Source organism: Gossypium hirsutum, chromosome A07 (assembly GCF_007990345.1).
Source record: "Gossypium hirsutum isolate 1008001.06 chromosome A07, Gossypium_hirsutum_v2.1, whole genome shotgun sequence".
Taxonomy (NCBI): Eukaryota; Viridiplantae; Streptophyta; class Magnoliopsida; order Malvales; family Malvaceae; genus Gossypium; species Gossypium hirsutum.
In genome coordinates, this window is record NC_053430.1 from 666,261 (window position 1) to 692,849 (window position 26,589).

Here is a 26,589-nt window from a genome sequence, read left to right on the forward strand (position 1 = left end):
ATACTTAAATATGATGGTTTATTTTTATTAAATCAAGTGATAAAAAAATTGATATTCCATAAATAAAATATCGGGTTCGAATATTATAAATGAAGAAACAGTTTTATAAGAGTTTAGCTCTCTTTTCAAATATCCAATTCAATTTCAATTTACCATTGAAGTTTAAAAATATTGTGAAAAAATATTTCAGAAAAGTGCTTTTAAAAATTTTGATAGTGTTTACTATTGTGGTCTATAAATACTTTTAAGAAGATAAAATGTCTATTTTAAATATGATGTTATAAGGTAGGAAATTCAATAAAAAAATAAAAATGTAATTTTATTTTTTCTGTTAAAAATTGTTATTATACATAAGAAGGAGGTACAAGTGGCACACCACTTGTTACCATCTAATTAATTTACTAACTATACCAGTTTTTAATAGTATGAATAGGTGAAATTTTAACAGAAAAAACCCATGTGCTCTTTGATTTAATATATAAGTACTAATTTATTCATTTTTTTAGTAAAAAGAGTAAAATATAATCTAAATTTTAGTACAGGGATCTCTATGGAAATTTTACCTAATTCTAGCCGAATCCATAGAATTTTATTATTAAATTACTAGACCATATATTATCAGAAAGACACAGATAGATATATCCTAACGGCCACACATGGCCTCCTTTACTTTTACCACTATGCAACAACAGCCAACACACTACTACTTCCTTTCCATCACTCTCTGTAAGTACCCTTCATCAGCATCTTCCACTTATTTTCTTTACCCTTCACCTCCAAAACACCAAATCCCTCAACTTTTTATACATAGAACAAGACATGCTAGCGTTAGACACCATTTCAATGCAAAGCTATCCACAAAACACTACGAAAAAAAGGCTAGGAAAGAAACTGGTACTGGGTCTAGTTCTTCTTCAAGGTCTAGCAATGGTGGAACTGAAAGGAACAAGTTAGAGAACCTTTTTAGTTCTGTTTTGGAAGAGAAAGCTGAAAAGAAAAGGTATGTAAAGGATAAGAAAAAAATGGGTTTTGATAGTTCTTCATTAAAATCATCTAAAACCATGGAAAATAACTCTGTGGTGGGGAAAAAATCAAAGAAAGATAAGGCTAATTCACCTGTAGTACACTTAAGGGTTCAATTGGATATGTGTTCAAAAAGAGGGGATGTAATGGGGGCTATTCAGCTATATGATAAAGCTATAAAAGAAGGGGTTACAATGGGGCAATATCATTATGCTGTGCTTTTGTATCTTTGTTCTTCTGCAGCTATGGGTATTGTTCAACCTGCTAAAAGTGGTAGTGGTAACAGACCTGTTTTAAACAATGGTAAATTGGTTGATTTTGATAATAGTTTAGCAAATGGGTCTACAAAGCCTTATTATTTAGAAGATGATGAGATTTGGGTAAGTGAAGATGTTAAGAAACATGCATTGGTTAAGGGATTTGAGATATACGAGACGATGTGTTCAAACAATGTACCGATGAACGAAGCGACATTAACATCTGTAGCAAGAATGGCAATGTCAATGGGAGATGGTGATATGGCATTTGATATGGTAAAACAAATGAAACCATTAGGTATAAATCCTAGATTACGATCTTATGGTCCTGCTTTATCTGTTTTTTGTAGTACCGGAGATGTTAACAAAGCGTTCGAAGTCGAGAAACATATGTTGGAACATGGTGTTCAACCCGAAGAGCCTGAATTAGAAGCACTTTTAAGAGTTAGTGTAGAGGCTGGAAAAGGTGATAAAGTGTATTATTTATTGGATAAATTAAGAACAAGTGTGAGGAAAATATCACCTTCTACTGCTGATATAATTGTTAGATGGTTCGAGAGTAAAGCAGCCTCGAGAGTGGGGAAACGACGAATAGACCAAAAGTTAATAAAGGAAGCAATCGAAAATGCTGGCGGAGGTTGGCACGGACAAGGTTGGTTAGGTAAAGGAAAATGGAGTATATCATATACAGTTGTTGGTGATGATGCTTTATGTAAATGTTGTGGTGATAAGTTGGCTTTAATCGATCTCGATCCTATAGAAACCGAGAAGTTTGCCGAATCAGTTGCTTCGATAGCTATAAAACGAGAGAAGAACTTCAGTTTTCAAAAGTTTCAAGTATGGAAATCATCTTTTTTTCAATCACTATAATCATGTATGCTTTTGATAAAGTTGTAATTTTATTTTTGTTATAGAAATGGCTTGACTACTATGGACCGTTTGAAGCTGTGGTTGATGCGGCTAATGTTGGTCTTTTCAGCCAGAAAAGATTCATGCCATCAAAGGTCAATGCTGTTGTTAATGCGATACGACAGAAACTTCCATCAAGGAGATGGCCACTTATTGTTTTGCATAACAAACGGATCACTGGACGGAAGATGGATGAACCGGTAAATAAAGCATTAATTGAGAAGTGGAAAAATGCCGATGCTCTATATTCAACACCAACCGGTTCCAATGATGATTGGTACGAAATACGGGAAGTTACAGCTAACTTGCATGATTGCTTATTTGCATAATGGCACATTACGGTTCTATTTATCTGTGCTTCAGGTACTGGTTGTATGCAGCTATCAAGTTTAAGTGCTTAATTGTGACTAACGATGAGATGAGAGACCATACCTTTCAACTTTTGGGAAATGAATTCTTTCCGAAATGGAAAGAAAGGCATCAAGTGAGTAAAGCTCTTGATATATGCTCAGTTGCTTAGTATGATTCTCTAAAGCAATTCTACTAATAAAGAATCTGTCTTTTTTCCTTATCAAAGGTGCATTTCAGTTTCTCAAACACCAGTCCAGTATTTTACATGCCTCCTCCATGTTCGGTAGTAATTCAGGTAAGTCCCTACGAACTATAAATCGAAAGAATAGAGAGAGAGATACTGTGCTGAATCTTCATATATGCAAATACATGTCAATAGGAATCAGAGAAAGGCCACTGGCATATTCCCATTGCATCGGAACTCGATTATGATTCTGAAAGAACATGGTTATGCATTAGACGAGCTAACTCACATGCGGTGAAGGAAGATTCCGTAGCCATAACTGAAGGTATTACCGAGCTTAGTTTATCAATGTTTCTTCACTCAGCTATCATATGTCACATAGTAGTAGTATGCATGCAATTTATTTGATGTCAGCAAATTCGACTTTATGGTGTCCCATTGATTTGTTTACATACAAGGTTTTCATGTGTGACAGATTCGCAGTCTCTTAACCGTAACAAGGAACATACCAAGTCAACTACTCAAACCGAAGTTAACTCGAATTTCCTGCCATTAAACAATGGAAACTATGATAAACCACGAAAGCTAGCTGAGGAAATGTACAAAAACATCACCAGTATTTCGTTTGCTTCTGTCTCCTCCGATCAACACACAGTTCTATCAGAAATAGAAACTGCAGAGATGCTTGGCAACTGTGTAATCGACTTTCAAATATGAAACAAGTGGCTTTCGTGTAAAGTTTTGGAAATTGTATTGAACTACCAGTAGGAATCTGTTTTTAGTTGTATAGTTTTGAAGTGCCTGAGCCGAGTTTATATTGAACTATGGTTTATTTTAGCAGGGTTTTTGCCCATCGGAAGCCGTTTCTTTCTGGAGAGAAAATATCCAAATTTGCCAAAGTGCAATCCAAATTTGCCAAGACATCACCAGTGTTATATATATAGCATTCCAATTCTCCTATCTTGATTATGTTTATAAGTACCTAGTTTTCTCCATGTATTGAACTCTTATTCTTACTCTTTTATGTTAATTTGCTCCTCCTTTTTCGAAATACCGATAGCAACAGTAGCAACCATTGAGAAATTGAATGAAGAACCAAGGTATGTTGACTCTCCTTATCTACGCAACATTAGAGTGATATACATACGCACATACACCTATAGACATTAGCTTGATCTTCCATGTTTCTAACCGGTTCATTATTGTAGGGATTAAACTGCTCCATGTCCAGTAAAAGTCATAGACAAGCATGAACTCGACACTAAAGAGTGCCGCTTTTCTTCTTCACATGTGCAGACAAGTGACTCAGGGTTCAGCATTAGAACTAATTTAGTTTCATGGTGCATTTTGAGGCAAAAAATTTACGTACTTGCAGACCAAGTAAATGACAGAACAGTTTACTAGAGATGAAGACAGCCGGAAAGCAGTTCCCGAATACATCAAATCTTAAAAGAGTCATATAATCACTTCCCTGTCCAAATTTGGACATTAGTTACTGTCCCCAATGGAATCCTACATTGGACATTTGGGCTGAACATATGTATATTAAGGTAACCTTTCTTTCTAACTATATATACATTTTTATGTACTTGTCTCCCAGTTATTGCATTTTCTCTATCTATCAATCACGACCTTTTGGACTTCTATTGCCACTTAAGGATTCCAGCTTTTCTAGATTAGGAGACTTTTTCTGAGTAGAACTAACCGGTGGCTTGGCCAGTTTTTTGTCATTGTCACCCTTAAAGTAGATTTCTAGATTAGTTGAGCTTCTTCTCCTTGAAGCAATACCCCAACCCATAAAATCTGATAGTGTTGGTGTGTCTGAACTGCTCACCCTCAATGCATCTTCATCAGATGAGCTAGGGTATGTCTCGGATTTTTGTGGTGATGATGTTTGAGCAAGGGAATCAGCATGAAGGACGTCCTCGATTCTTGACATGACATTGAAGGCCAAGCTCTCTAGAATCCTTGAATAGCTCTCTAGAATAGCGTGTCCTACATCCTGGTGAAAAATCGAAGATCAAGTAAGTTTTTTATCGTCAACCTTTGAATAACATTTAATGCTTTGCTTGTTGTGTATGTACCCTATTATCTTGTAACTTAGATATATCGAGTGAAGATTGTGGAAGTCCGGGATAACGTTGCTTTAACAAGATTAAAATAGTTTCCGCCCTTTCTTCGAAGAGTTCCCTTTTTTCCAAGCTAACACCTGAACCCCAAGAAGACCTACCGTCTTTTTGGTGCATCTTCCTCTTCCAAATGACAATGGAAGCCTCAATCCTATTCTTAAGGTCAAGAACTTTGTGTTCCGTCGACAAGTCCATAGTCGAAAGGAATTGTGATGGATCAAAGTGGTCCACCGTAATGCCTTTATAGATCGAATCACCGAGGCTCGCTCTTCCGTTCTGCATGATGGAGAAGATCAATAAAGATAACTAAAAAAATGATTAAAAGAAGTTGGTAAAAGTAACATGGAGGCTCCTGTACTAAGAGTCAAATTGCATTTTAGCCTTTCTAAAAAAAAGTTAAATTAGTCCTTGTATGTTAGTTCAAAGAGTAAATTGGTCTTTTCTGTTAAAAATGTCATCCATTTATACTTTTAAAACTGACATGGCTGACAGAATAATAAAAAATAAAGGGAATTTTTAATAGAATGACCAAGGACTAATTTGTCCATTTTTTCAGTAGAGGTGGTAAAATGCAATCTGACTCCTTTACAAGAGCCTTCATGGTACTTTTACCAAAGAAGTCTTATTTCTTTACCCTGGGGAGTGAATCAATGTAACTTTCAGGTATCTCTATTTCAGATAGTACTTCAGCATTGATAGCCATAGCTGCTTTTAGCACCTGGTTTACTGACTCCTTTTGACACTGCAGCCATCTCCGTGACATTTCCGATAACCCGTTTACAGGTACTTTAACAGTTGGATGCCACCATTTATCGTCCCTTTTACCGTTTTCATTCTCTTGGTCATCATCTTTAGAGACATACCAAAATTCTTTTTCTTGTCCAAAGCCATCAAGAGTCTCCTGTTTTTTTATTATAAATTTTGATCAAATATTTATTTATCATATGATCTTTATCAGTAAAAGTTTCATGGAGGCTCTTTCAAATTGCATTTTACCCTCTCTATTCAAAAAATAAGCAAATTAGTCTTTGTACATTGGAGAAAAGAGCAAATTGATTCTTTCTGTTAGAAATTTCATCCATTTGTCATGTTAAAAATTGGTGTGGCTAACAGAATAACTAGACAGTATCACTTGGCATGCCATGTGTACCTCATGCTAATGTATAGGAATTAGTTTTTAACAATAGAAATTGAAGAAATTTTTAAAATAAAGAACCAGTTTGTTCTTTAATCTATCATATAGGGATTGATTGGCTCATTTTTTTTCTGTAGAAAGGGTAAAATACGATCTGACTTATTGTACATGGGCCTCCATGATACTTTTAGCGATCTTTATCAAGTTAACTAGAAGGATAAAGTTACTCACTATAAGCATCGTGTCGAGTTTTCTTAGACCAGGTATGTTCACAAGCAGATCACTCCTTTGTCTCGTGACCATAATCTATCCAAATTCGAAACAAGTTGCTGTGAGTTCATATAGTGAAATGGTAGTACTAGTTCGAAGATTTGTGAGTTATATGTTACCTCCATGTTCGTTCCGTTTTTCGTTTTCTGTTGCGAAGGAACTAATTCGACAATGTGATCAGTTACAGATAGAAGCCAATCCATTTCTTTTCTCCACCTTGCTTTGGTTTCTGGTGCCATAGGTCCTAATTTCACTTGTTCCCCAAAAACAGATGCTGCAATTATCATTTACCAATATGTTCAAATTATCAACATTTTTCATCATGGAAATGAAAAACGAAAGCTAGAAGATCGATGGGATTCGACCCTGAAATTGCCGGATTTCGTTTCCTATGAGTGGTTACATGAACTAACTGAGCTAACTTTGAGGTTTTTATTATGCATTTGATAATTAGATTTTAACATAATGTCAGATCTGATCCTTATTCATTTTTTAACTAAATTTGGTTCTCAATTTTTTAAAAAGAGTCAATTTGATCTTTAATCTTTTAAAAAAGGAGTTTGAGTTGATGTTTTTAATGGAAACTCTGACTAATATGGCATCCCATATCACAACTTACGTGTACTTCATGCTTTTTTTTTTTGAATATTGAATTTTTTTCATTTTTGAATATTTTTATAATTTTAAAATTATTTGTTGACGTGGCATATAAGATAAATAATGCCATGTTAGCATGAAATACATATAAACTGACATATAAGGAAAGCAATTTGACCCTTTTTGAAAGTTTTAGAGTCAAATTTAGCTTTAAAAAAATAAAGAAATAAGTTTATCATTATACCTTTAATTTTAGACAAGAAATGTTCTACCTGCTAGGTTTGTCACTGCATTTGACAAAGCCAAAGCCGAAGGAACACCTTTGCCTCCTCCTGACATATCTTCTCCCAGAAGCAACTTAGAAAACCTTTCCTTCATCTGCTCCATATCTGTCTCAATATATACATGCATATATATATATATCTTAGAAGGAAATAATTAGCTTTCTTGTTCATAGATTGTAAAGCAAAAATTTGGAAAATGAGATTAGTGGTTTGCTTGGCAGAGTAGAAAAAAGGGAAGAAATGGATATAGGATGGTGAAAAACCAAAAAAGAACATAAATGTTTGAGTGTGTTAGGTAGGGAAGAAAATTCTCGCTCACTTAACTGCATTACAAAGATTAGCTTTGTCTTCATTAGCTTTCTTGTTCATAGATAGTAAAGCAAAAATACGAAAACGAGTTTAGTGGTTTGCTTGGCAGAGAGAAAAAAAAACAACAGAAGAATGAACAAAAGATGGTGAAAAACTGAAAAAGAATATGAATGTTTGAGCGTGTTTGGTAGGAAAAAGAATTCTTGTTCATTTAGCTGCATTACAAAAGATTAGCATCGTCTTCATTAGCTTTCTTGTTCATAGATTGTAAAGCAAAAATACGGAAACAAGATTAGTGGTTTGCTTAGCAGAGTGAAAAATCTAGAAGAAATGGAATTAGGGTGGTGAAAAACTGAAAAAGAAGATGGATGTTTGAGCGTGTTTGGTAGGAAAGAAAATTCTCGCACCTGTTTGTGGCCACTCCTGGGGAGTTTCTACCACAGACTCTCCTATATTTTGTTGCCCCATTGATTTATCTTCACTTGGTTGCAGATTATCATCGACATCAGCCACGTGCTCGTTGTTACTGCCTGCCGCGGTTGTGTTTTGTTGCTGGTGGTGGTGATGTCTCATTGGATTATCAAACAGGCGAAAAGATCCTACATTTTGAGTACTATACAAGCGAGTCAATGTTCGAACCATCATTCAATTCCTGTGTTTCTTCTTCTCGTTTTTAAGCAGCAAAAAAATTGAAGAAGAAACAAAGTCGAAAAACAATTATAAAAAACAAAAGAGTCTGTTTTTAATGAGTGAAAATGAGAGGCTAGCAAGGATTTTTATTTGAATTTTTCAGTACTGAAAAGAGATAAAGCTCTTTTGAGTGGTTAATCTTGTTTGCAGTTTTTGCAGGCAAAGTATCAACGGTGAATGTTTTTGGAACACAAATTTGAGGTTCAGCTGACAAAGAAACTATAAACCACAAAGACTAAAAATGGTTGTTTGTTTTAAGGTAGGAAAATCATTGCCAAATTTTCCGCAAAAATCATTCAATGTTTAACTAATTTTAACTAAATTCTCTGTGTTTTTTTTTTAGGTCTGCTGCTGCCCTTCCTGTTTTCTCTTTTACAGAACCTACCCATTGTAGTTAAGTTTTGTTCAGTTTAACTGTTACAGTTCTTTAGTTGGAGTAGAGTTGATAATGGGATGGGTTGAGGTCTGGTTTCAAAAAAGAATTGAAGTTTAAGCCCGTTTCAAAAAAAGTTAATAAAATAATGATTTATATATTTTTATAATTAAAATATTTTTTATTGTTTAAATTGAATTCGGATTACGCCAAAATGAGGTACAAAAATCCTTATCCAATCCCGAATCGAACTAAGCAGATTATCCGACCTTTGTGCAGGTTTAAGTTGGACAGAATTATTATGGTATGTTATAGTGATAATTTATGGTCCTCAAATCTTTATGGTTCATGATATTTTGTGTTAATTTGAGGTTTCCCTTTCCATCCTAAGTAGAATCATTGGCTTATGAGGTTAGGACTTGGGAGAAACACAAGGGCATAGAGATAAAATTGTTTGAGGAGTTGGGTTAATGGTAGTTTAGGTATTGTACAAAAAAATTAAGTTAAATTATTTGAATTGGTCACTCAATTTTTAGGGTGTTTTTATTTTAGTCATTAAAAAAATATTTTTTCATTTTTGTCACCAATTTTTAAAACGTTTTCATTTTAGTCACTCAAGCATTAAATTATTAATAGCGTACGTCAAATCATATTTACACTTTTATTTTTTTTAACGAACTAGATTGCTTCCATTTTGGTCACAAAAAAAAATTACTGTCTTGATCGAGTAAAAAAATAAGGATTAAAGTGAAAAAAATAATAGAAATTAAAATAATGTACTAAAATATTTTTAATTTGTACTTTTTATCCCATTGCTGAATATTTTAATATTTTTTCAATATTGAAATGTTAAATTTCAAAACATAATAATCAATTAAATAAATTGTTGAAATTTTTTTATCCCTAGATAGTATTAATGATTTGTCACTATAATATTGAAATTAATAAAATTATTCTTTTTGCTATTATAATAAAAGTCGATTTGTTAATATAATATCAAAAATTTATTTAATTGATTTTGATGTTTTAAAGTTTAAAATTTTAACATTGAAAAAATTTAGAACTCTCAAAAGGAGTAAATAAGTATAATTTGATAATCTTTTAATGCATTATTTTAGTTTCTACCAATTTTTCACTTTAATCCTTAACTTTTTTTACCCCAATCAATGCTTAAAAAGTTATATTTTTTTAGTGACCAAATGAAAGCGGCCTAGAAGTTTAGTGACTAAAATAAAAGTGTATATATGATGTGACATGTACATTAAACCGTTGTTAGAGATTTAACAACTAGTTAGCTAAAATGAAAGCATTCTAAAAGTTGAGTAATGAAATTATAAGAATTTCTTTTTGAGTGACCAAAATGAAAACGTCCTGAAATTTGGGTGACCAACAATTTAGGTGACTAAGTGGATAGTTTACCCAAAAAAGCAACATTTAACCTTGATAACTTATTTTAATAGTAACAATAAATGTTGTTATGAATTTGAATAGAAATATTTTAATCTTTTTAGAAAAAAATTTAAATAATTATAATTCAAAACAATTTTTTTAAAATTGCCGAACATAATTTATGAATTTTCAGATTTTTAATTTATTTTTTAGAATTATTGTTAAATAAATACCTAAAAGTACAAAATTAATATTTTAACTATAATTCAATGACTAAAATAGTAATTAATCCTTTGAGTTAACATGTCACATTATGATTTTATTAAAAGGTAACAGAAGAATGATCAAAATATAACAAGTGACTTACATAACTTTTTAAAAATTGAGTGACTAAAGCATAATTTTAAATAAAATTTTGAAACTATTGATGTAATTTACCCTTATTTCAATACCCTTATTTTATGTGAACTTTATTTTCTAATAATTATTGTTCAAAGAAAAAGAGGAATTGAAAAGGATCTCGATATTATAATTACTACCCACAATGAATTTGAAGAAAATGTTGATATTAACTTTTGCATATTTATTATCTAAATTCGTTTTACTGACAATAAATATATGAATTTACTTACTTTCATGGATAATAAATTCAGTTTAAATATTCAAAATTATTATTTATTTAAATTTTTAAAAATTTTATTTAAAAAATATTTTATATTTACTAAATGTTGATATTAAAAGGATTTAAATATTCGAAAAACTTTTAATTAATTTGACTTATATCTAATGGGTACAAATAAACAAAAAAATTTGATGGTAGTCATCGATATTCCTTCCGTCAATCATTTGATGGGTACAAAATAAACCAAAATTTGACCAAATCTGCTAAGATTAAATGTCCACCAAATTTAAGGCATATTAGTATGAGGAGGGCCATAGTAACTTTTGTCTTCTCATTTCACATTGGTCTAATTCTGATTTTTAGTCCTTCTACTATGTTAAAACTTGGGATCTAATCCCTCTATTTTAATTTAACTTAATTTGATAGCTTACTTTTATAATGTCATTAACAGATTCAAATAACTATAGTTAATTACTTTCATTAAAGTCAGTCAAACATTCGAAGTCATGTGGAAATTCAATCAACCATATTCAACTAATAATACGTTTACAAATAAATCAAATCTTCAAAGAAGGTTTTTTTTTTTAAATTCAACCTCATCACAAAAACAAAAGGTATTATAAAATTTGGACTTACTAATAATATTAAAAAGGCACGAAGCTTAAATTATGCTAAATTAAAAATAGAGAATTAAATCTTAAATTTCAGGCATAGAAAAAGGATTAAAACCAAAATTATACCTTTTGCATTTCCCAAGAACAAAAGTTTAAACAAGGGAATATTGTAGTTGCGAGACATTCCCCTTGTGTTTTCTTTTCTTTCCTTTATTTTTTCTGAAAATCAAAGATCTTTTGGTCCCCTATCACAAATTTATAATGTAGGAATGTTTTTTTTATATTTAAATTACATAATTTTAATAGAATTAATCATTACAAGTAATTAATTAAATAATTAATTTAACAATCATTACTAGAATTGAAGTAAAACACGTTTGCGCAATATCGAACTTGAACCTAATAAAAAATTGAGTAAATTATATTTAATATCATTAAATTATTAGCAAGTTAATGTTTTTATCATTTAATTATAAAAATTATAAAATGATTATTGAACTATTCGAAAGTTTTCATTTAAGTTATTGGGCTGTTAAGTTTTTTTTTTAGGAAGCTCTAATTGACGATTTGAAAGTTGGTACGGTAGATCAATACCCATTGATGAATAAAAGAACATACCTTAGGTCTAAGTCAATCTAATAACCAGTGCCAAAGACTGGAAAAGAAAGTTGTTTGGATTTTAGTTAGCAGATTCATGATGTTTAAAGCAATTTCATGAAAAAAAACTAAACTGTAGAAGAGGAGGAAAGAAAAGTTTTCAACTGGTGTAGGCGATACAAACAGAGAAAGCTATATAACAACAATTTTAACAATTTAGTAACTTAAATGAAAATTTTTAAATAATTTAGTAATCATTTTTTAATTTTTTAAAATTAAGTGAGCAAAACATAAATTTACTAATAATTTATAATTTACCCTAAAAAGTTTTGAAACTTTTTGTGAATGGCCCTTTGTTTGTAATTATTTGGTTAAGCACTTTTTGGCATAATAATTAGAAGCTGTATTAGACAAAAAGAAAAACAGTGTGGTGTAGTTAGAAAACAAAAAGCTACAAATCTGTCAAAATACAAAGGGATGGCCATGGGCATGTGCTCATTGCCCCTTTCAATGGGAAAGTTGTGAGTGTGATGTGACTGTGATGACCATTTTTGAGCCTTAATTAAAGGGTAACTTTTGTTGTATTTTCTACTTTCAATTATTGGCCATAGGTGGGGGAATCAGAAGCTGAATCAATTAATGGAGTTATGGTCCAAAAAAATGATCCTATTGAGTTATGGTCCAAAAAGATAATATGATCTCAATTTGTGATTTTTTCTAAGTTTAGTCCTTTTACTTTTGATCTTTTGAATGTAGTTTTTCTACTATTTTAATTTAATAATTGAAATTTAATTGATAATAATGTAGAAGGAATTCTGTTAAATTGTATCATGCAAGCAATTCAAAGCCAGGTGAGATCCATGGAAGCAAAAAATATATCAAAATTCACTTTAGTTCTTTGATGTGAAAGAATATTTTAATCCCAAATTCTGAATTAATAACTTTATAATCTCATATTCAACATTTTTTATTTGCATATTTGGTATTTCAACTGTGTAATATTGATTATGTAATTATTTATTTTATTCTAAAATGCCTAAACTAGGCAATTATACCTCAGTACTTAAAAGTGAAGGACATTACACACTTAAGTGTGTCGGAACCTATGTCTTTTAATTTTTTGTAATAACAATGGTGCCAATCGAGCTAAAATTTAGTTAATGGATTGCAATTATTAAATCAGAAGAGCAAAATAAATTCCAAATGTGTGAAAAGTATAGGGACTATGAGCAAAATTAGACCATAAAAACATAAATAAAATTTTAGGATTAATATCTAGTTTACTCCTTGAATTTGTCTAAAATTACCTAGATAGTACTTGAATTTTTTTGTACCTAGTTGATACCTAAATTTGTATATTGCCCCAATTTGTTAACAACATTACTTTTTTAAAGGTTAACATGTAGTTTGTCTCTTCTGAACTTGTCCAAAAGTATCTAACAAGTACCTGGATTTATCTAAAAAGTACCCAGTTGGTATTTAAACTTGTCCAATTATTTTTTATTTTTTTAATTTATGTTTATCATGTATCATTATAAGATTGGTCTTTTAGCACAAACTAACTGTGTTGGTGAAGAGCTGCTAACCTCGATGATGGAATATTAGTTCAAGTATCAACTAAGTAAAAAAAAAGAGATACTAACTAGATATTTTAGACAAATTTAAGGATAAATTACATATTAACCCAAAATTATTGCAGTGGAGTGGAGTTGATGATTTCAAACGAAATATTTACCTTTGCCTCTTGGCTTAGCAATGAGGTATTTTTCAATCTCATTTCAAATAAAAAATTAACATTTTAGGCAATAAAAACATATTTTTGTTTCTTTTCTATTTTGATTTCGTGTGAACTGGTCTCTCTTAAAAAAATCAAAATAATATAATTTTTTATCAATTTTGATAATGAGCAACTAAAGAAAATTAATCATAACATTTATATTTTTCGTCAATTGTATATAATTTTTGTTAATATAATAACAAATGTAACTCTTAATATTTATATATTCTATGTAAATGTTAACGGAATGTATAAATATTACTTGTTAATTAATAGGATTTATTATTATACTAATAAAAAATATTTACAATTAATGAAAAAAATTAACGATTAAATTATGCTAATTTTTTAAAGTGACAAAATGTCAAAATTGAAAAAGGCTACAGAAGTGGTTTTACCTTTCTAGCTTGAGTAAAAAGGTTTTCAAATTCAAAGCATTAATTAAACCTTTACATGTGCAAGCAGCGGTAAAAGTATTAGCTTTGTATATCTGTTAAAAATGGATATATTTTTTAACAGAAAAGTCAATTTACTCTTTAATTTAATATATATTATTTCATCTATTTTTTTAAGTAAAAGGAGTAAAAAGCAATTGAACTCTTAATTTAGTGGCCTCTATCGTAATATTTCCCAGCAACCGGCCAAAAGAAGAGCTGGGAAAATGAAGATTCAATTACATTTATGATAGGCACCAAAAGCAGTATCAGTCTACAAAAACTAAATATACACATACATACATACATTGCAGGAATCTTGTGAATGCATTTAAACTGTTCAAATTTTCAGCTTTTGATCATTTTTACCTACTTTACTGCAAAAACCCAGACAGGAAATTTTTTTAAAACTCTTTATCAATTAAAAAGTTCATTTAATTCATAATTTGATAGTGAAAGGTGATTTAGACATGGATCTGCAAGTGGTTGTTCATAATGCCTTTTTTTTTTTCCCTTTGTTCTTCCTTTTTTTCCCTTTACCATCAACACCATACTCATGATTTCCACTAAAAGCTTAAACCTTAATGCAAAAATGTACTAATAGTGGTAAAAAAATTAAACAAATTTGGTAAATGATGTAAATTAAAAAATTTCAAAGCTTTAATTCCTTCATTTGGTAACTGTTTTAAATAAAGTTTAAAGCTTTTGCATGCTCTAAATTTGCTCACTTTTTTCAAAAGGTCCAAAATTTTCATTATCCCCAATAAGTAAACCAATCAAATAAACATTTTTTTTTTTTGGCTTTGGATCTGAAGCTCTGCTAGTTCATTTGCAACAGGTAAGCACCATAAATTCTTGGGTTTTTTATGCTTTTCATTTTTACATCCATTTTCTCATCATGATCTTCTTCTTTTTGCTTTTTTTGGGTAATTTTGTGGCCATTTTTGGTTCTTGTTCAATTAAGTACTGAAAATACTTTTTTTTCTCCATTTTTTTGTAAATGGCAATGCTTTTTGTTTATTAGCGCAGCAGACAAGAACTGATTAATGTTTTTTTTTTTTTTTGCGTTTATGTTGTTTTTTTTCACTGAAACAGAGTTTGGTTTTGTCGGTTTTTAGATGATCATGTCTTTGATTAGAACATTGAAGAGCATGTAAGCAAGTGGATTTGGCGTTTTATTTTTGTGTATATTTGTAAGTATCTGAGTTAATGAATATATTTGTTTTTTGGGTTTACAGAATATGCCTCAAGAGAGTTTAAGATCAATTGTTTATAGATCATTTGTTACATGTGATGATCCAAAAGGAGTTGTAGAGAGTAGAACAATTAGAAGGTCGAAAACCGGTTCAACCGACACGATGGTGCGTAATAAAACTGACGAATGCCGGCAAAAAACGAAGAACCGATCGACAAAGGGGACTTCTTGTCAACTCTTGGAGGTTTCAAGGAGAGCTCACAAGCTAAATAATGTGATTGATTCATGTTCGAAACGGCTTTGGTATGATACGAATTCGAGAGATGTAGCTAAAGATTTGTTGAAAGGAGCACTTGATTTGCAAGATTCATTGCATGTGCTTGGGAAATTGCAAGAAGCTTCTCATTATATGGCAAAATGGGATAGGGTGAGAAACGAGCCGAATTTGAGTCTGGTTAGAGAATGGGATTATCGAACTGAAAACCAAAATCCGAGGCTTTCCGTTGATGGTTCTTCGAGAGATTGTGTTGAGGAGCATAGGAAAGTGATTACGTATAGTCTAGCTAAGCAAAATCTATTGCCAAATGTTGAAGAAATGAGATGCTTAAGTGGAAGATATCCAGGTATCCCGTCTACAAGCTCGAGTTAATCTTCAACCGTCCGTACTGAAAAAGGCCCAAGTTTGATTGCGAAGCTTATGGGACTAGAACAAATGCCTTCGAGACCACTGCAGACAAATTCGTGCAAGGAAGTGGAGTGTAACAAGATTTTGGATAGACAGAAGCATATGTTTGAAATCAATAGGCCAAAAGTGAGGAAGTCTCGATTTGTTTTCCAGAAGGAAGATCTAGATAGGCGAACAATGGACATTCACGAGGCCATGCATTTTAAAGGACTATTGAAAAGCAACTTCATCAAAGAGATCAAGTATGATTCCCATCAATGGAGTGATTTCTTTCCAGAACAGAAGTTGATCAATGATAGTCCTCCAATCGTACTTATAAAACCTCGATACAGTCCACACTTGCAAACAGAAGAAAAGTTCGTGCCATGGTTTCACGAGGGTCGTAGCTTAAACACTGATACTATGCTCAGAAAAGTGCAGCCTCCTTCCATTAGCTCGAGGGAAGGTGCTAAAGAAAGCAAAGAGAAAGAGGCCAAACCAGTGAAAAGCGACGTAAAAGCTAAAGAGAAGCTATCTATGAAGACAAAAACTTCAGGGCCCATAACCGTGCCATTGCTCAAAAAAGAGGCTACTCACAAGAAAACCAAAAAGATACCGAAACCAGTTAACAAGGAGGTTGCAAAGGCAAAGAATTTATTGAGGTCTAAAGATGAAGCTAAGGTTACCCCTCCAAAGTCTGGTAAGCTTGAAAATGGATCAAATGTTACAAATAATAAAATGTCTCATCAACGCAGATCACAAACTGTAGTCCGTGCTCCAAATGATCGGAAAAAGGGAGTGAACAAGATGAAAATGGCTAAAATAACTGTGAGTTCTTTATAAGTTTACTTTCTGTATTTATAATTCTTTTGTTAAACGGCATATCAGCATACTGGACTTGAAATGCCTATGCTACATTCATTAAGCTATGAAAACCCGAAATGAAGATTGAAAACTAAATGCAGTTTATCTTTTATGCAGAACGAGATATTAGAACACAATGGAGATGGTATTGTTTCGGAAGGAAAGAAGATTGATCTTATATCAGAAAGCGATACAGTTTTCGAACAATATAGCATTGAAACTGATATTATGATTGGAGGTAACAATGGAGGATAGAAATTTTAGTATAGTAAATTGATGTATGCGACATTAGTCAGCTGCTGTGTGGCTGTATTAGATTCGTAAATGTATACAAAATGCATTTTCCGATTTAGATGCATGTAATATGCTGAGAGTTCCTAATTTTTATTCGATACTTGGGACAAACTCGAGAACATGACGTACATTTAGGTGATATATGTTTAGATACTGAACTGGGTACTTTATATTAGGAGTCAAATAACATTTTGTCTCTTTTACTAAAAAAATGAACAAATTAGTTCATGTATGTTAGATCAAAGAGTAAACTAGTCATTTTATTAAAAATTTCATCTATTTGTCTTGCTAAAAATTGGTTTGTGCATGTCAACATGATGTTAGCCATACCCGTTTTTAAGAATAGAATAGATAAAATTTTAAACAGAAATGATCAGTAATGTATAGAGATTAATTTGCCCATTTTTTGAGTAAGGGGTGGTAAAATGTATTCTGACTCCTAGTATAGGGACCTCCATTATATTTTTACCGATTGAACTGTGCGTAGAATGTTGATACTCACCTAACAAATTCTTTGTTTCCTTTTCTCAGAATGTCGTGATAACAGCGAGGATTCCGTTTGTGACATTACCCTGGTGACTACTGATTATCAAAACAACCGAAAATGTATCGGTCCAAATGAAACTGACAACGAAAGCTTCACTAGAGGGGCCAAACTAAAAGCACTTCTATTGAGCAGTCCGGCTTTCCTCAATCACGCTGACTATCTTTTTTATCTTCATGTGAATCTTCCTACAACTTCACCAAAATTCGACATCAACGAATTCACAGATGCCAACAGAAGACTTTTCTTAGACTGCGCAAATGAAATTGTTCGAAGAATAAGCTTTCCCGATTCTCAACTGGTTCACCCTCCGTTATCATCCGTGGTCAGAAATGCCAAAACTCATATCTCTCTAGACCATTTGTTAAGGGAAACTTGTGATCAGGTTGAGGCATTGAGAAACTATAGTGAAGTAGCTGGTGAAGACTACCTTGCTGGTAGTCTTTATTCAATGCTTGAAAGAGACTTAAAGCACAAGGAAGCTTTAAGTGGAATATGGGACTTGGGTTGGAAGAAAGGGTTTACTGTGAATGACACGATACAAGTAGTGGATGAAATAGAGAAGCAATTATTGAATGGGTTAATCGAGGAGATTTATGCCTAAGTTTCAGCAGAAACCGAGTTCGGTTACACTTTTAACAAGAGAATACGAGTTCAAACTTTAAAAATAATAATATTGTTCGGAAAGCCTGTTACAACATGGACGTGAGCGATACAACAATTGTAAATAAAGTTGCTTTAGTTGATAATTGTAAATTCGTTTAGGGTAAATTATATTTATAGTCACTCACCTATTATTAAATTATTTTTCTAGTAATTTAATTATAAAAAGTTATAAAATAGTTATCTAATTATTCGGATTTTTCTTTTTTGATCATCAATTGCTAAATACTTACGGAAAAATGACATGGTTGTTTTTGAAATTAGCATAATAACAACTTTAATACTCAACATTTATACATTGTGTTAATATAGTATTGATTCTAAAAATTTAGCTCTTGAACATATACACACTGCGTAATTTTTTTTATTTGCTTTTTATAACTTTTTCACATAAAAAGCTAAAAAAAATCATCAACTAAATTTGATTTAGCGACAATAATATACCAAAAATGAAAGATAATTTTTATCTTTTCTCATGCTTTTAAAACTAGCTTTCAATGTCGCAAATAAAAGTAAAAGTGCAAAAACAAAATGTCAAATTACACAAAGTATAAATGTTAAGGGTTAAAGTTACTATTATGCTAATTTTAAAAATTATCTAATTATCTTGCCATTAGTAATATAACAGCTATGCATGATAAGATTAGATATTACATACGATAATCATGCATAATAAAACTCGAGCTTTTCAAATGTGAGGCATTTAGATTATGATTTCAATTTTATGTTTTTGATGGTACCAAATTTTTCTTTTTTGAAAATTTGTGAGTATCAAACTTGAATTTCATGCAATTCTAAATTTTATGTGTTGTTAATTTATTTATACTATATATTAAGCATTTGATTAAGCTTATATCACGAGTTAATTGAGTAATTTAATTAAATGGTAATGAAATTAAACATTAGATTATAACATATTTACTATGTAAATATTTTTAACTACATCGTAAGTATGTCTTAATCTAATATTAACAAAAATTTTTGTAGATAAATTTACTCATGATTTAATCAAAGCTACTGAAAAAAAAATCAAACCCATTAGGAAAAAAAAAGTATTATTTTTCATTTTCTATTGGGTAAATAATGTAATTACAATTTATTTTATTTTATTTTTCTAGAATATAAAGATCACACGCTATTGAAAAAATAAAAATCAAACCCATTAGGAAAAAAACAAAAACAAAAAGTATTTCCATTTTCATTTTATGTGGGTAAATAATATAATATCAATTAATTATATTATATTTTTCTGGAATATAAAGATCACGCGCTATTGAAAAACATAGGGTAAATTCCACTAAAAGCATTAAACGATTTGCAGGTTTACATTTTGGTCACTTAATTTTAAAAAGTTATAAAATGGATCATTGAATTATTCAAAAGTTTTTATTTAAGTTACCAAGCTTTAAGTTTTTCTTTTCTAAAGTCTTGCTATCAAGCTCCAAGGGATAATTCGGCGATTGTTATAGTGGATCAGTACTCATCAACAAATAGAAAAACATACATTAAATCTAAGTTGATTTAACGAACAGTGTCAAAGATCGAATAAGAAAACTATTTAGATTTTAGTTCGCATATTCTTGACGAAGTTCAAAATTGTTTCATGAAATAAAACTGAACTGTAAAAGAATAAGAGAAAAAAAGCTTCCGATTAGTGTAAGCGATGCAAATGGAGAATGTTGTAGAGTAAAAATTTTAACAACCTAGTGACGTAAATGAAAACTTTCGAATAATTTAGTAATCATTTTGTAACTTTTGAAGTTGAGTGATCAAAACATAAATTTAATAATATTTTAATGACTTTAAGTGAAATTTACCCAAAAATACAAAATGATGAGCTTTGAATAATCAGAGCCACAAGTCCGACCCCATCCCTTAATATTTTATATAATTAAATTTAAAAATTAAATGATAGAAAAGGTTATTTTTACCAAATAACTTTAAACTATTATTCAAATTTTAAATGAATCCTAAATTTTAAAAATTCTAATTCAACCATCAAAAATCAATATTATAATAATTTGATTCTTTTATTAGCTTAACTATTAGTTTGAGCGTAAAATGTGAGCTCATATACATTATGGGTATATAAAATATAGATTAAATTATAAATGTATAATGATAAGTTTATCTCTTAATATTTAATTTATTTTGATCTTATTTTTTAAATAATTTTGGCTCTTAACCTTCAATTTTATTCGAATTGCTTTGTTTTGGGTAGAAAATTTGATTGAATTATTAAAATTTTAACGGCACTAATATGATAACCGGCATAATAATTCAATACATATAAACTCTTGTTTTTTTAATGAAATCTTATGTTTTTTTTTATGAAATACATGTTTACAAGCTACAACCATGCAAGTTGTCACCTTAATTCGTTAAAATTTTAACATTAATTTTTCTCTAAAAAAATAAATTGACTTCATTTTAAAGATTAACGAATAAAATTATCTAAAAAAACTTAATATACAAAAATGATAAATATTAGAGATTAAATTTATTATATGTCAATTATAAACCCGTATTTATATTGTATAGATAATCTGGATTTGATGTAATAAAATTTATAATATCTTTCTAAATTTTATTAAATGTTTAAAGTGACGTGTCTTATTGATGTAACTTTGAGATCTAATTGGAAACTGATGAAGTTTAGAGACTAATTTAAAATATTTGAAATAAATTAAGGACTTTTGGTGAAATTAACGCAGAAACAAATTTACAAAAGTCAGCCTAACTGTCAAATTGACGAAGCAGCAGATTCAAAAGAGTCGTCTCTAATCTCAAAAGCTAATATTTGAAAATTTTTGGTTATTTTTTAGAAAATTCCTTTCTTGTTTCTTCTTCCTTTGACCGGTAAACGGTGAGTTGAGAGACACGGCCGAAGCGAGTGTTTTGGGATCCTTTAATAAGGATATTGGTAGCCGCGTTTTTTCTGGTGATGGGAGATGATAAATCGGCGGCGATGACGGCGAGTAGAGATCGTGAGCTTCTAATTCCGGTGGCTGAATCCGTAGACGATGATTCCTCCAAAGCTTCTTCTTCTTCGTCTTCCTCTTCTTCGCATCATGCCGGGCGTGAGGTATTTTTCTTTCATTTCCTTTTTTCTCGATTTTTTGTTCCTAATTGGAGTCAACGTTGTGATTCAATTCGATTTGACTTGGTTTGCAGCTTTTTTTGGTTAGTGGTTGTAAGATTTGATTTGAATTTTATAAATTAATAATACTCGTGCAATAGAGCTTAATGCGATTCAATAGTGGAAAAATTAGATGTTTCAAATTCATATTCGAGCTGGAAACTATTGATATTAGAAGAGGTATGGAAATTTGAACTGTTTTACTTGTGTTTTGACTTGGTTTTTTGATGTAGGAAGTTGCATAATATACTGGAGCTATTAAAATATGAGGAAATGGTTTTTCCTTTGTTTTGTTGTTAATTGGAGTTACCTTTGTGATTTAATTCAATTTGACTTGGTTTGCAGCTGTTTTTGGTTAGTAGTTGTAAGATTTGATTTGAATTTTATAAATTAATACTCATGGAATAGAGCTTAATGCGATTTAATATAGAGAAATTAGATGGTTCAAATTCCTATTTAAGCTGGAAATTATTGATATTAGAAGAGGTATGGAAATTGGAACTGTTTTAATTGTGTTTGACTTGGTATTTTTGATGTAGGAAGTTGCATAAATATACTGGAGCTATTAAAAATTAAGGAAATAGTTTTCCCTTTTGTTTTCTTGTAAAATTGTTATCAGAAGATAAGACCATTTAGGATATGTATAACTGAGCTGATGGTTGATAGAATTTCATACAAAATTTGTAACAAATGATTGCTTTATCCGTTTTAGAGGCTTTCAATGTATCTGTGATTTATTTTTGATAGCTTAAAGTGCTGTGTAAAGAATGTTAAGGCCCACAACAGAAGGTATATGATTCCTTTTCGTAAATTCCCTTGAACAAATTTAGGGTATAGAACTATAGGCTTGAATTTGATGTCTCCCCTCCGCTTATGAGACACAATGACATTATTTCTTTCTGGTTTGTGGAGTGGGATATTGATGATCTTTCAAAAGAAATGGTTTTATTATGTTGCCTGTATGGGAATTCTATGCTTATGTTTGTCTGTGTTTTCTTGTAACGAGCACACTTTTGTTTTTTACTCTGAAAATTTGCCTTACAAGCTTTGTTTTATGCAGACCTTTTACAAAATTGTCCAGAGCTGGGCTTCAAAGAAGTTCATGACAGGATGGTAACTGGCATTCTTTCATCTCCTTTCTTTAGCTTTATGGACTCATATGATGGATGTTTCTACAATGGTCATATGTATGAAAATGATTTGGATGGTGCTATTACCATCTTCTTACAAAGGAAAAAAGGGATCAACACAAACCTCCAATTCAACTTCTTTGTTTCATATCCTTGATAATTAGTGAAAATACTTTCACTAATGTATCATATGTAAATATCTTTGTAGATTTTACCTCTAATTTTGAGTACTGTAAATTTTAGAACTTTGGAGCTATTAATTCTTGAATGAGAGATAATTCTAAATACCTTGAAATTTTTCACAATTATTCAGCTATTTTCTAGGCAAAGTGCTTGGTGGAAAATAGTATTTCACTAGAATGGTTGGGATGCATTCAGTCACCATATAATTATAATAAATATCCTCATTTACAATGAATTCTTTGGGAGAGTAACGGTGGAAGCTTGATATGAAATTTGAAATAGAGATAACATGTTTGATCATTGACCAGCCTGGCATGTTCTTTTAATTTTTTTTTCTTGTTTCCACTTTTCTCTTGTCGCAATCTTCTCATGAAATGGATGCTTGTCTTGAGATTCCCTACTTCTCTATCATCTTACAAAATGTTTGTTCTTTCCGCTATGAATTTGTGCTAACTTTTATTTGATGAACTCCAAAACTTAGTAGCATTGGTTTCTGATTCCAAGAAAATGTGTATGGAGTTTCTATTGTCATTCATGAAACTGTTATAGCAGCTACTGAACCATTTTTTATTTTGCAGCGTCATTTTGTTTCCTATAGCAATCACTTTCTACATAACATGGTGGTTTATTCACTTTGTGGATGGCTTTTTCTCTCCAATTTATGCTCAACTCGGAATTGATATATTTGGTGAGCATCTCAGGCAGTTAGCACCTAAAAAGCTTTTTCTTTTTAACTTCCAGCAAGTGCGTTGAACTTATTTCATAATTGTCGAGGGTAAAAGTACCATGGAGGCCCCTGTACTAGGAGTTAGATTGCATTTTGCCCCCTTTACTCAAAAAATAGGCAAATTAGTCCCTATATGTTAGATCAAAGAGCAAACTGGTCCTTTTTGTTAAAAATTTCATCCATTTATACTGTTAAAAACTTGTGTGGCTGATGGAATAACCAAACAGTTACACTTGGCATGCTATGTGTAGCTCATGCTGACATACAAGGACCAGTTTTTAACAGTAAAAGTTGCTGGAATTTTTAACAGAAGAATTGGTTTGCTCTTTAACATAACGTATAGAGACTAATTTGCCCATCTTTAGTTGAGGGGGCAAAATGCAGTTTGAATCTTAGTACAAGGGCCTCCATGGTACTTTTACCAATTGTTGAGTCTTTTATTCTTCCCCCCCCCCAATTGGATCATGGAGTTCGTAAACATGTTTTCTTTTTCTAAGGCTATGTCCTCCTTTTATTTCCTGGATAGGTCTCGGCTTTGTAACTTCTATTACATTCATCTTCTTGGTTGGCGTATTCATGTCATCTTGGTTGGGCGCATCTGTCCTGGGCCTTGGTGAGTGGTTTATCAAGCGGATGCCATTTGTTCGTCACATCTACAATGCATCCAAGCAGATCAGTTCTGCTATATCACCAGGTATGCACTATGTTGGTTTTCTTCCACATGAAGTAAATTAGTTTAGCTGGTCATATTATTCAAATTGATCCATGTAGTGACAATCCATATGCTACATCAGTCTTTTCATTCACTTCTTTTACTATTTCAGATCAGAACACACAAGCCTTCAAGGAAGTAGCCATTATAAGGCACCCACGTATCGGTGAATATGCATTTGCCTTCATCACTTCATCTGTTACTCTGCAGGTAAGCAAATAAAGTTTTCTTCCTAAATTATCATTTTGGCTTGCCCTGTTTTTTTCTTCTTTTTCTCATGAGATCGTAACAGGGTGGAGCGGATTTTTGCTCGCCCTGGCCCTGACCCTGACCTGACCTTGACCCGAAGCTTAATCAATTCAGCTTGAATCCTACCGGATCCTGATTCTTAAGAAAAAAAAAATCTGCCTTGAATTTGAAATTTAATAGGAGACCCGACTCCCGAGTCCAACTGACTTGAATTTTATTTTATAGTTTTATTTTTATTTTGAAGAAAATAAAAATATTACATTTTAATTGTTTTATTTTTTAATTTTGAAGCAAATAAGATTTATTTATTTGTAGTTTAAACTTAATATTTATTTATTTATTGAAAGCAAAAACTTAATAAATATTAGGAGAATTTTTGTAAATATCTCAGGACAGGATGGAGCGGGTTTACCTAAAACCAAACCTGACTAATTTTCTATTTTCACCCAACCTGACCCACTCAAACCTGATTTTCCAAAAAAACTCTAATCCTAACAGGTTGGTTCAAGTTGGAACCCGTCAGATTCGGGTTTTTTTGCCATCCCATATTTTTCTGGCATGCATGTTTGCATGTTCATTGAGACTGCTTGTTGCCCAGCTCGCTTCTACAGGATTGTTGTTCCAAAAGACTGCTTGTTGCTTGGTGTCTGAACTTCTAAATTTGGTTGCTAGCGTTTTAAATATTGATTATTCCAGTAGGGTTTAAGACAAACCAGGTAACGTGAAATCAAGGATGCCGTTTTATTCTTTTTTTTTTTTAAATGCAGAGTGACGCTGGTGAAGAAGAGCTATGCTGTGTGTTTGTTCCCACGAATCATCTTTACCTTGGTGATATATTCCTCATCAACACCAAGGATGTTATCAGACTGAATCTGTCAGTCCGTGAAGGAATTGGTGAGGCATTCAACTTCTTTTGTTGTCATTATTACAAATGCAAGGAAAAAAAGGAAGGGGCTGGGTGGGGTAGGAATGAGAGGAGTTACTGCATAGACCTCCTAACTCGGGGTTTAAATGAGACACCGTGCTCGTAAGCTATTCAAGTTCGACTTGAAAAAAACTCTAATTTGATTTGATCATTCTTGAGCCAAGTTCTAATATTATGATATTAAATTACTACTATACCCAAAAATTTTGTATCGAGTTTGAACATATAAATCATGTACACGAGCTTGTTATATCTCGAGTTTGTTTCGAGTTTAAACTTATATCTCGCTCTTTCTCCCATTGCAGAAATTGTTATATCTGGGGGAATGTCAATGCCTCAGATCCTATCAACACTAGATACTCAATTGGAAAGAAGCAGACCTGAGAGAAGCTGAGATATAAGGTAACAGTTGTAGAGTTGTCGTTGTTTATTTATTTCACTTTTTTAGTTTTGGACTTCAGTCATCGGACCGACCATGCAATCAATATGTCTCAATAATGCAGGATTCGGAATTAGATTATAAAAATTTGTAATGGTAGTGTCTGGTTCTGGTGGCATCTGTAATTTAGCTTGCTTGCATAGAAATGTAAAAACCGTTTGCTTTCAAAGTGTTAAGTTTGTTGATAATTGCGGGGTTCATCTTTCCCCCCAAATGTTGTTACTTGAGCATAGAATGTAAAAACTGTTTGTTTTTTCAAGTGTAGATGTGGAGGCCTGGTTTACGTAGGGTTGACTTTGGTTCGGTCTATAGGGTTTTGGATTTTTCAAATTGTCCGTGATAATTTTGATTCATTTTTATTAATTTAATTTTGAGTTTGGGATTTTTGGATTTTATTTTGATAAAATGGATTTGTTTTATGATTTTCGGATTGTATTTGATAATTTTTCTATATTTTTTCATAAATAATTATTTTATAAGTAGATAAAAAAATTGAAGACTTTTATTTAACGTCATAAAAAATTAAAATTAATATACATTAAATAAATGATAATTTTGTTCGGTTTAGGTAACTGCAATTTTTCAACTTATGAATCAAAATCACCCAAATGCCTGTTCAAATGGGTTCTTTTGTCAGCCCTAAGTCCAAGTTTGGATAAAATGATTCTAACCTTTTGTTGATCAGATTAAATCTAAATTTAAATTTAAGTTCAAACCTTAAAATTATACATAAATTTTGGTACATAAATTTTGGTGATAAATCCTAAAAATTATATATGAACTATGGTTATGAACTTTGATTTTGTGTAATTTTATACATGAAATTTTGGTTTGATCCAATTCTTGTAAATTATTAAAAAAAATATTGATATAAGATCATTTTATGTTTATATATTGCATTATTAAACAATTATATT

General features: G+C 31.3%; 4 protein-coding genes across 9 annotated transcripts; 3 read left to right on the forward strand and 1 right to left on the reverse strand.

The window, feature by feature from the left end:
- The first annotated feature begins 620 nt into the window (after positions 1 to 620).
- LOC107930867 (proteinaceous RNase P 1, chloroplastic/mitochondrial) lies at positions 621 to 8,680 on the forward strand. 4 transcript variants are annotated; one of them, XM_041117052.1, is made up of 11 exons: positions 626 to 2,117; positions 2,195 to 2,466; positions 2,553 to 2,673; positions 2,767 to 2,835; positions 2,920 to 3,049; positions 3,200 to 3,824; positions 3,933 to 4,274; positions 4,579 to 4,748; positions 7,941 to 8,079; positions 8,298 to 8,397; positions 8,482 to 8,680. In XM_041117052.1, the coding sequence occupies exons 1-6, from the start codon at positions 657 to 659 to the stop codon at positions 3,439 to 3,441; spliced, it is 2,295 nt and encodes a 764-aa protein (XP_040972986.1). In that variant the 5' UTR covers positions 626 to 656; the 3' UTR covers positions 3,442 to 3,824; positions 3,933 to 4,274; positions 4,579 to 4,748; positions 7,941 to 8,079; positions 8,298 to 8,397; positions 8,482 to 8,680. The 4 variants fall into 4 exon arrangements, with proteins under 4 accessions (XP_040972987.1, XP_040972986.1, XP_040972985.1 ...); XM_041117051.1 differs by having other exon boundaries at positions 638 to 2,117; positions 8,289 to 8,397; XM_041117053.1 differs by having other exon boundaries at positions 621 to 2,117; positions 7,941 to 8,397.
- On the reverse strand, positions 4,110 to 8,093 carry LOC107930804 (rho guanine nucleotide exchange factor 8). 2 transcript variants are annotated; one of them, XM_041117055.1, is made up of 7 exons: positions 7,856 to 8,093; positions 7,128 to 7,244; positions 6,378 to 6,532; positions 6,220 to 6,294; positions 5,488 to 5,754; positions 4,809 to 5,129; positions 4,110 to 4,726 (listed from the first exon to the last, which is right to left on the reverse strand). In XM_041117055.1, the coding sequence occupies exons 1-7, from the start codon at positions 8,091 to 8,093 to the stop codon at positions 4,346 to 4,348; spliced, it is 1,554 nt and encodes a 517-aa protein (XP_040972989.1). In that variant the 3' UTR covers positions 4,110 to 4,345. The 2 variants fall into 2 exon arrangements, with proteins under 2 accessions (XP_040972989.1, XP_040972990.1); XM_041117056.1 differs by lacking the exon at positions 5,488 to 5,754.
- Positions 8,681 to 14,225: 5,545 nt separating the features above from the next.
- LOC107930776 (uncharacterized) lies at positions 14,226 to 18,362 on the forward strand. 2 transcript variants are annotated; one of them, XM_041117058.1, is made up of 5 exons: positions 14,226 to 14,782; positions 15,040 to 15,097; positions 15,183 to 16,631; positions 16,785 to 16,905; positions 17,493 to 18,362. In XM_041117058.1, the coding sequence occupies exons 3-5, from the start codon at positions 15,837 to 15,839 to the stop codon at positions 18,107 to 18,109; spliced, it is 1,533 nt and encodes a 510-aa protein (XP_040972992.1). In that variant the 5' UTR covers positions 14,226 to 14,782; positions 15,040 to 15,097; positions 15,183 to 15,836; the 3' UTR covers positions 18,110 to 18,362. The 2 variants fall into 2 exon arrangements, with proteins under 2 accessions (XP_040972992.1, XP_040972991.1); XM_041117057.1 differs by lacking the exon at positions 15,040 to 15,097 and having other exon boundaries at positions 14,245 to 14,782; positions 17,493 to 18,357.
- Positions 18,363 to 20,880: 2,518 nt separating this feature from the next.
- On the forward strand, positions 20,881 to 25,860 carry LOC107930872 (protein CONTINUOUS VASCULAR RING 1). Its single transcript, XM_016862632.2, has 7 exons — positions 20,881 to 21,253; positions 22,368 to 22,420; positions 23,199 to 23,308; positions 23,874 to 24,041; positions 24,172 to 24,269; positions 25,076 to 25,202; positions 25,539 to 25,860. Exons 1-7 carry the CDS (start codon positions 21,113 to 21,115, stop codon positions 25,625 to 25,627), a joined length of 786 nt encoding a protein of 261 aa, XP_016718121.1. The 5' UTR covers positions 20,881 to 21,112; the 3' UTR covers positions 25,628 to 25,860.
- Positions 25,861 to 26,589: the final 729 nt, after the last annotated feature.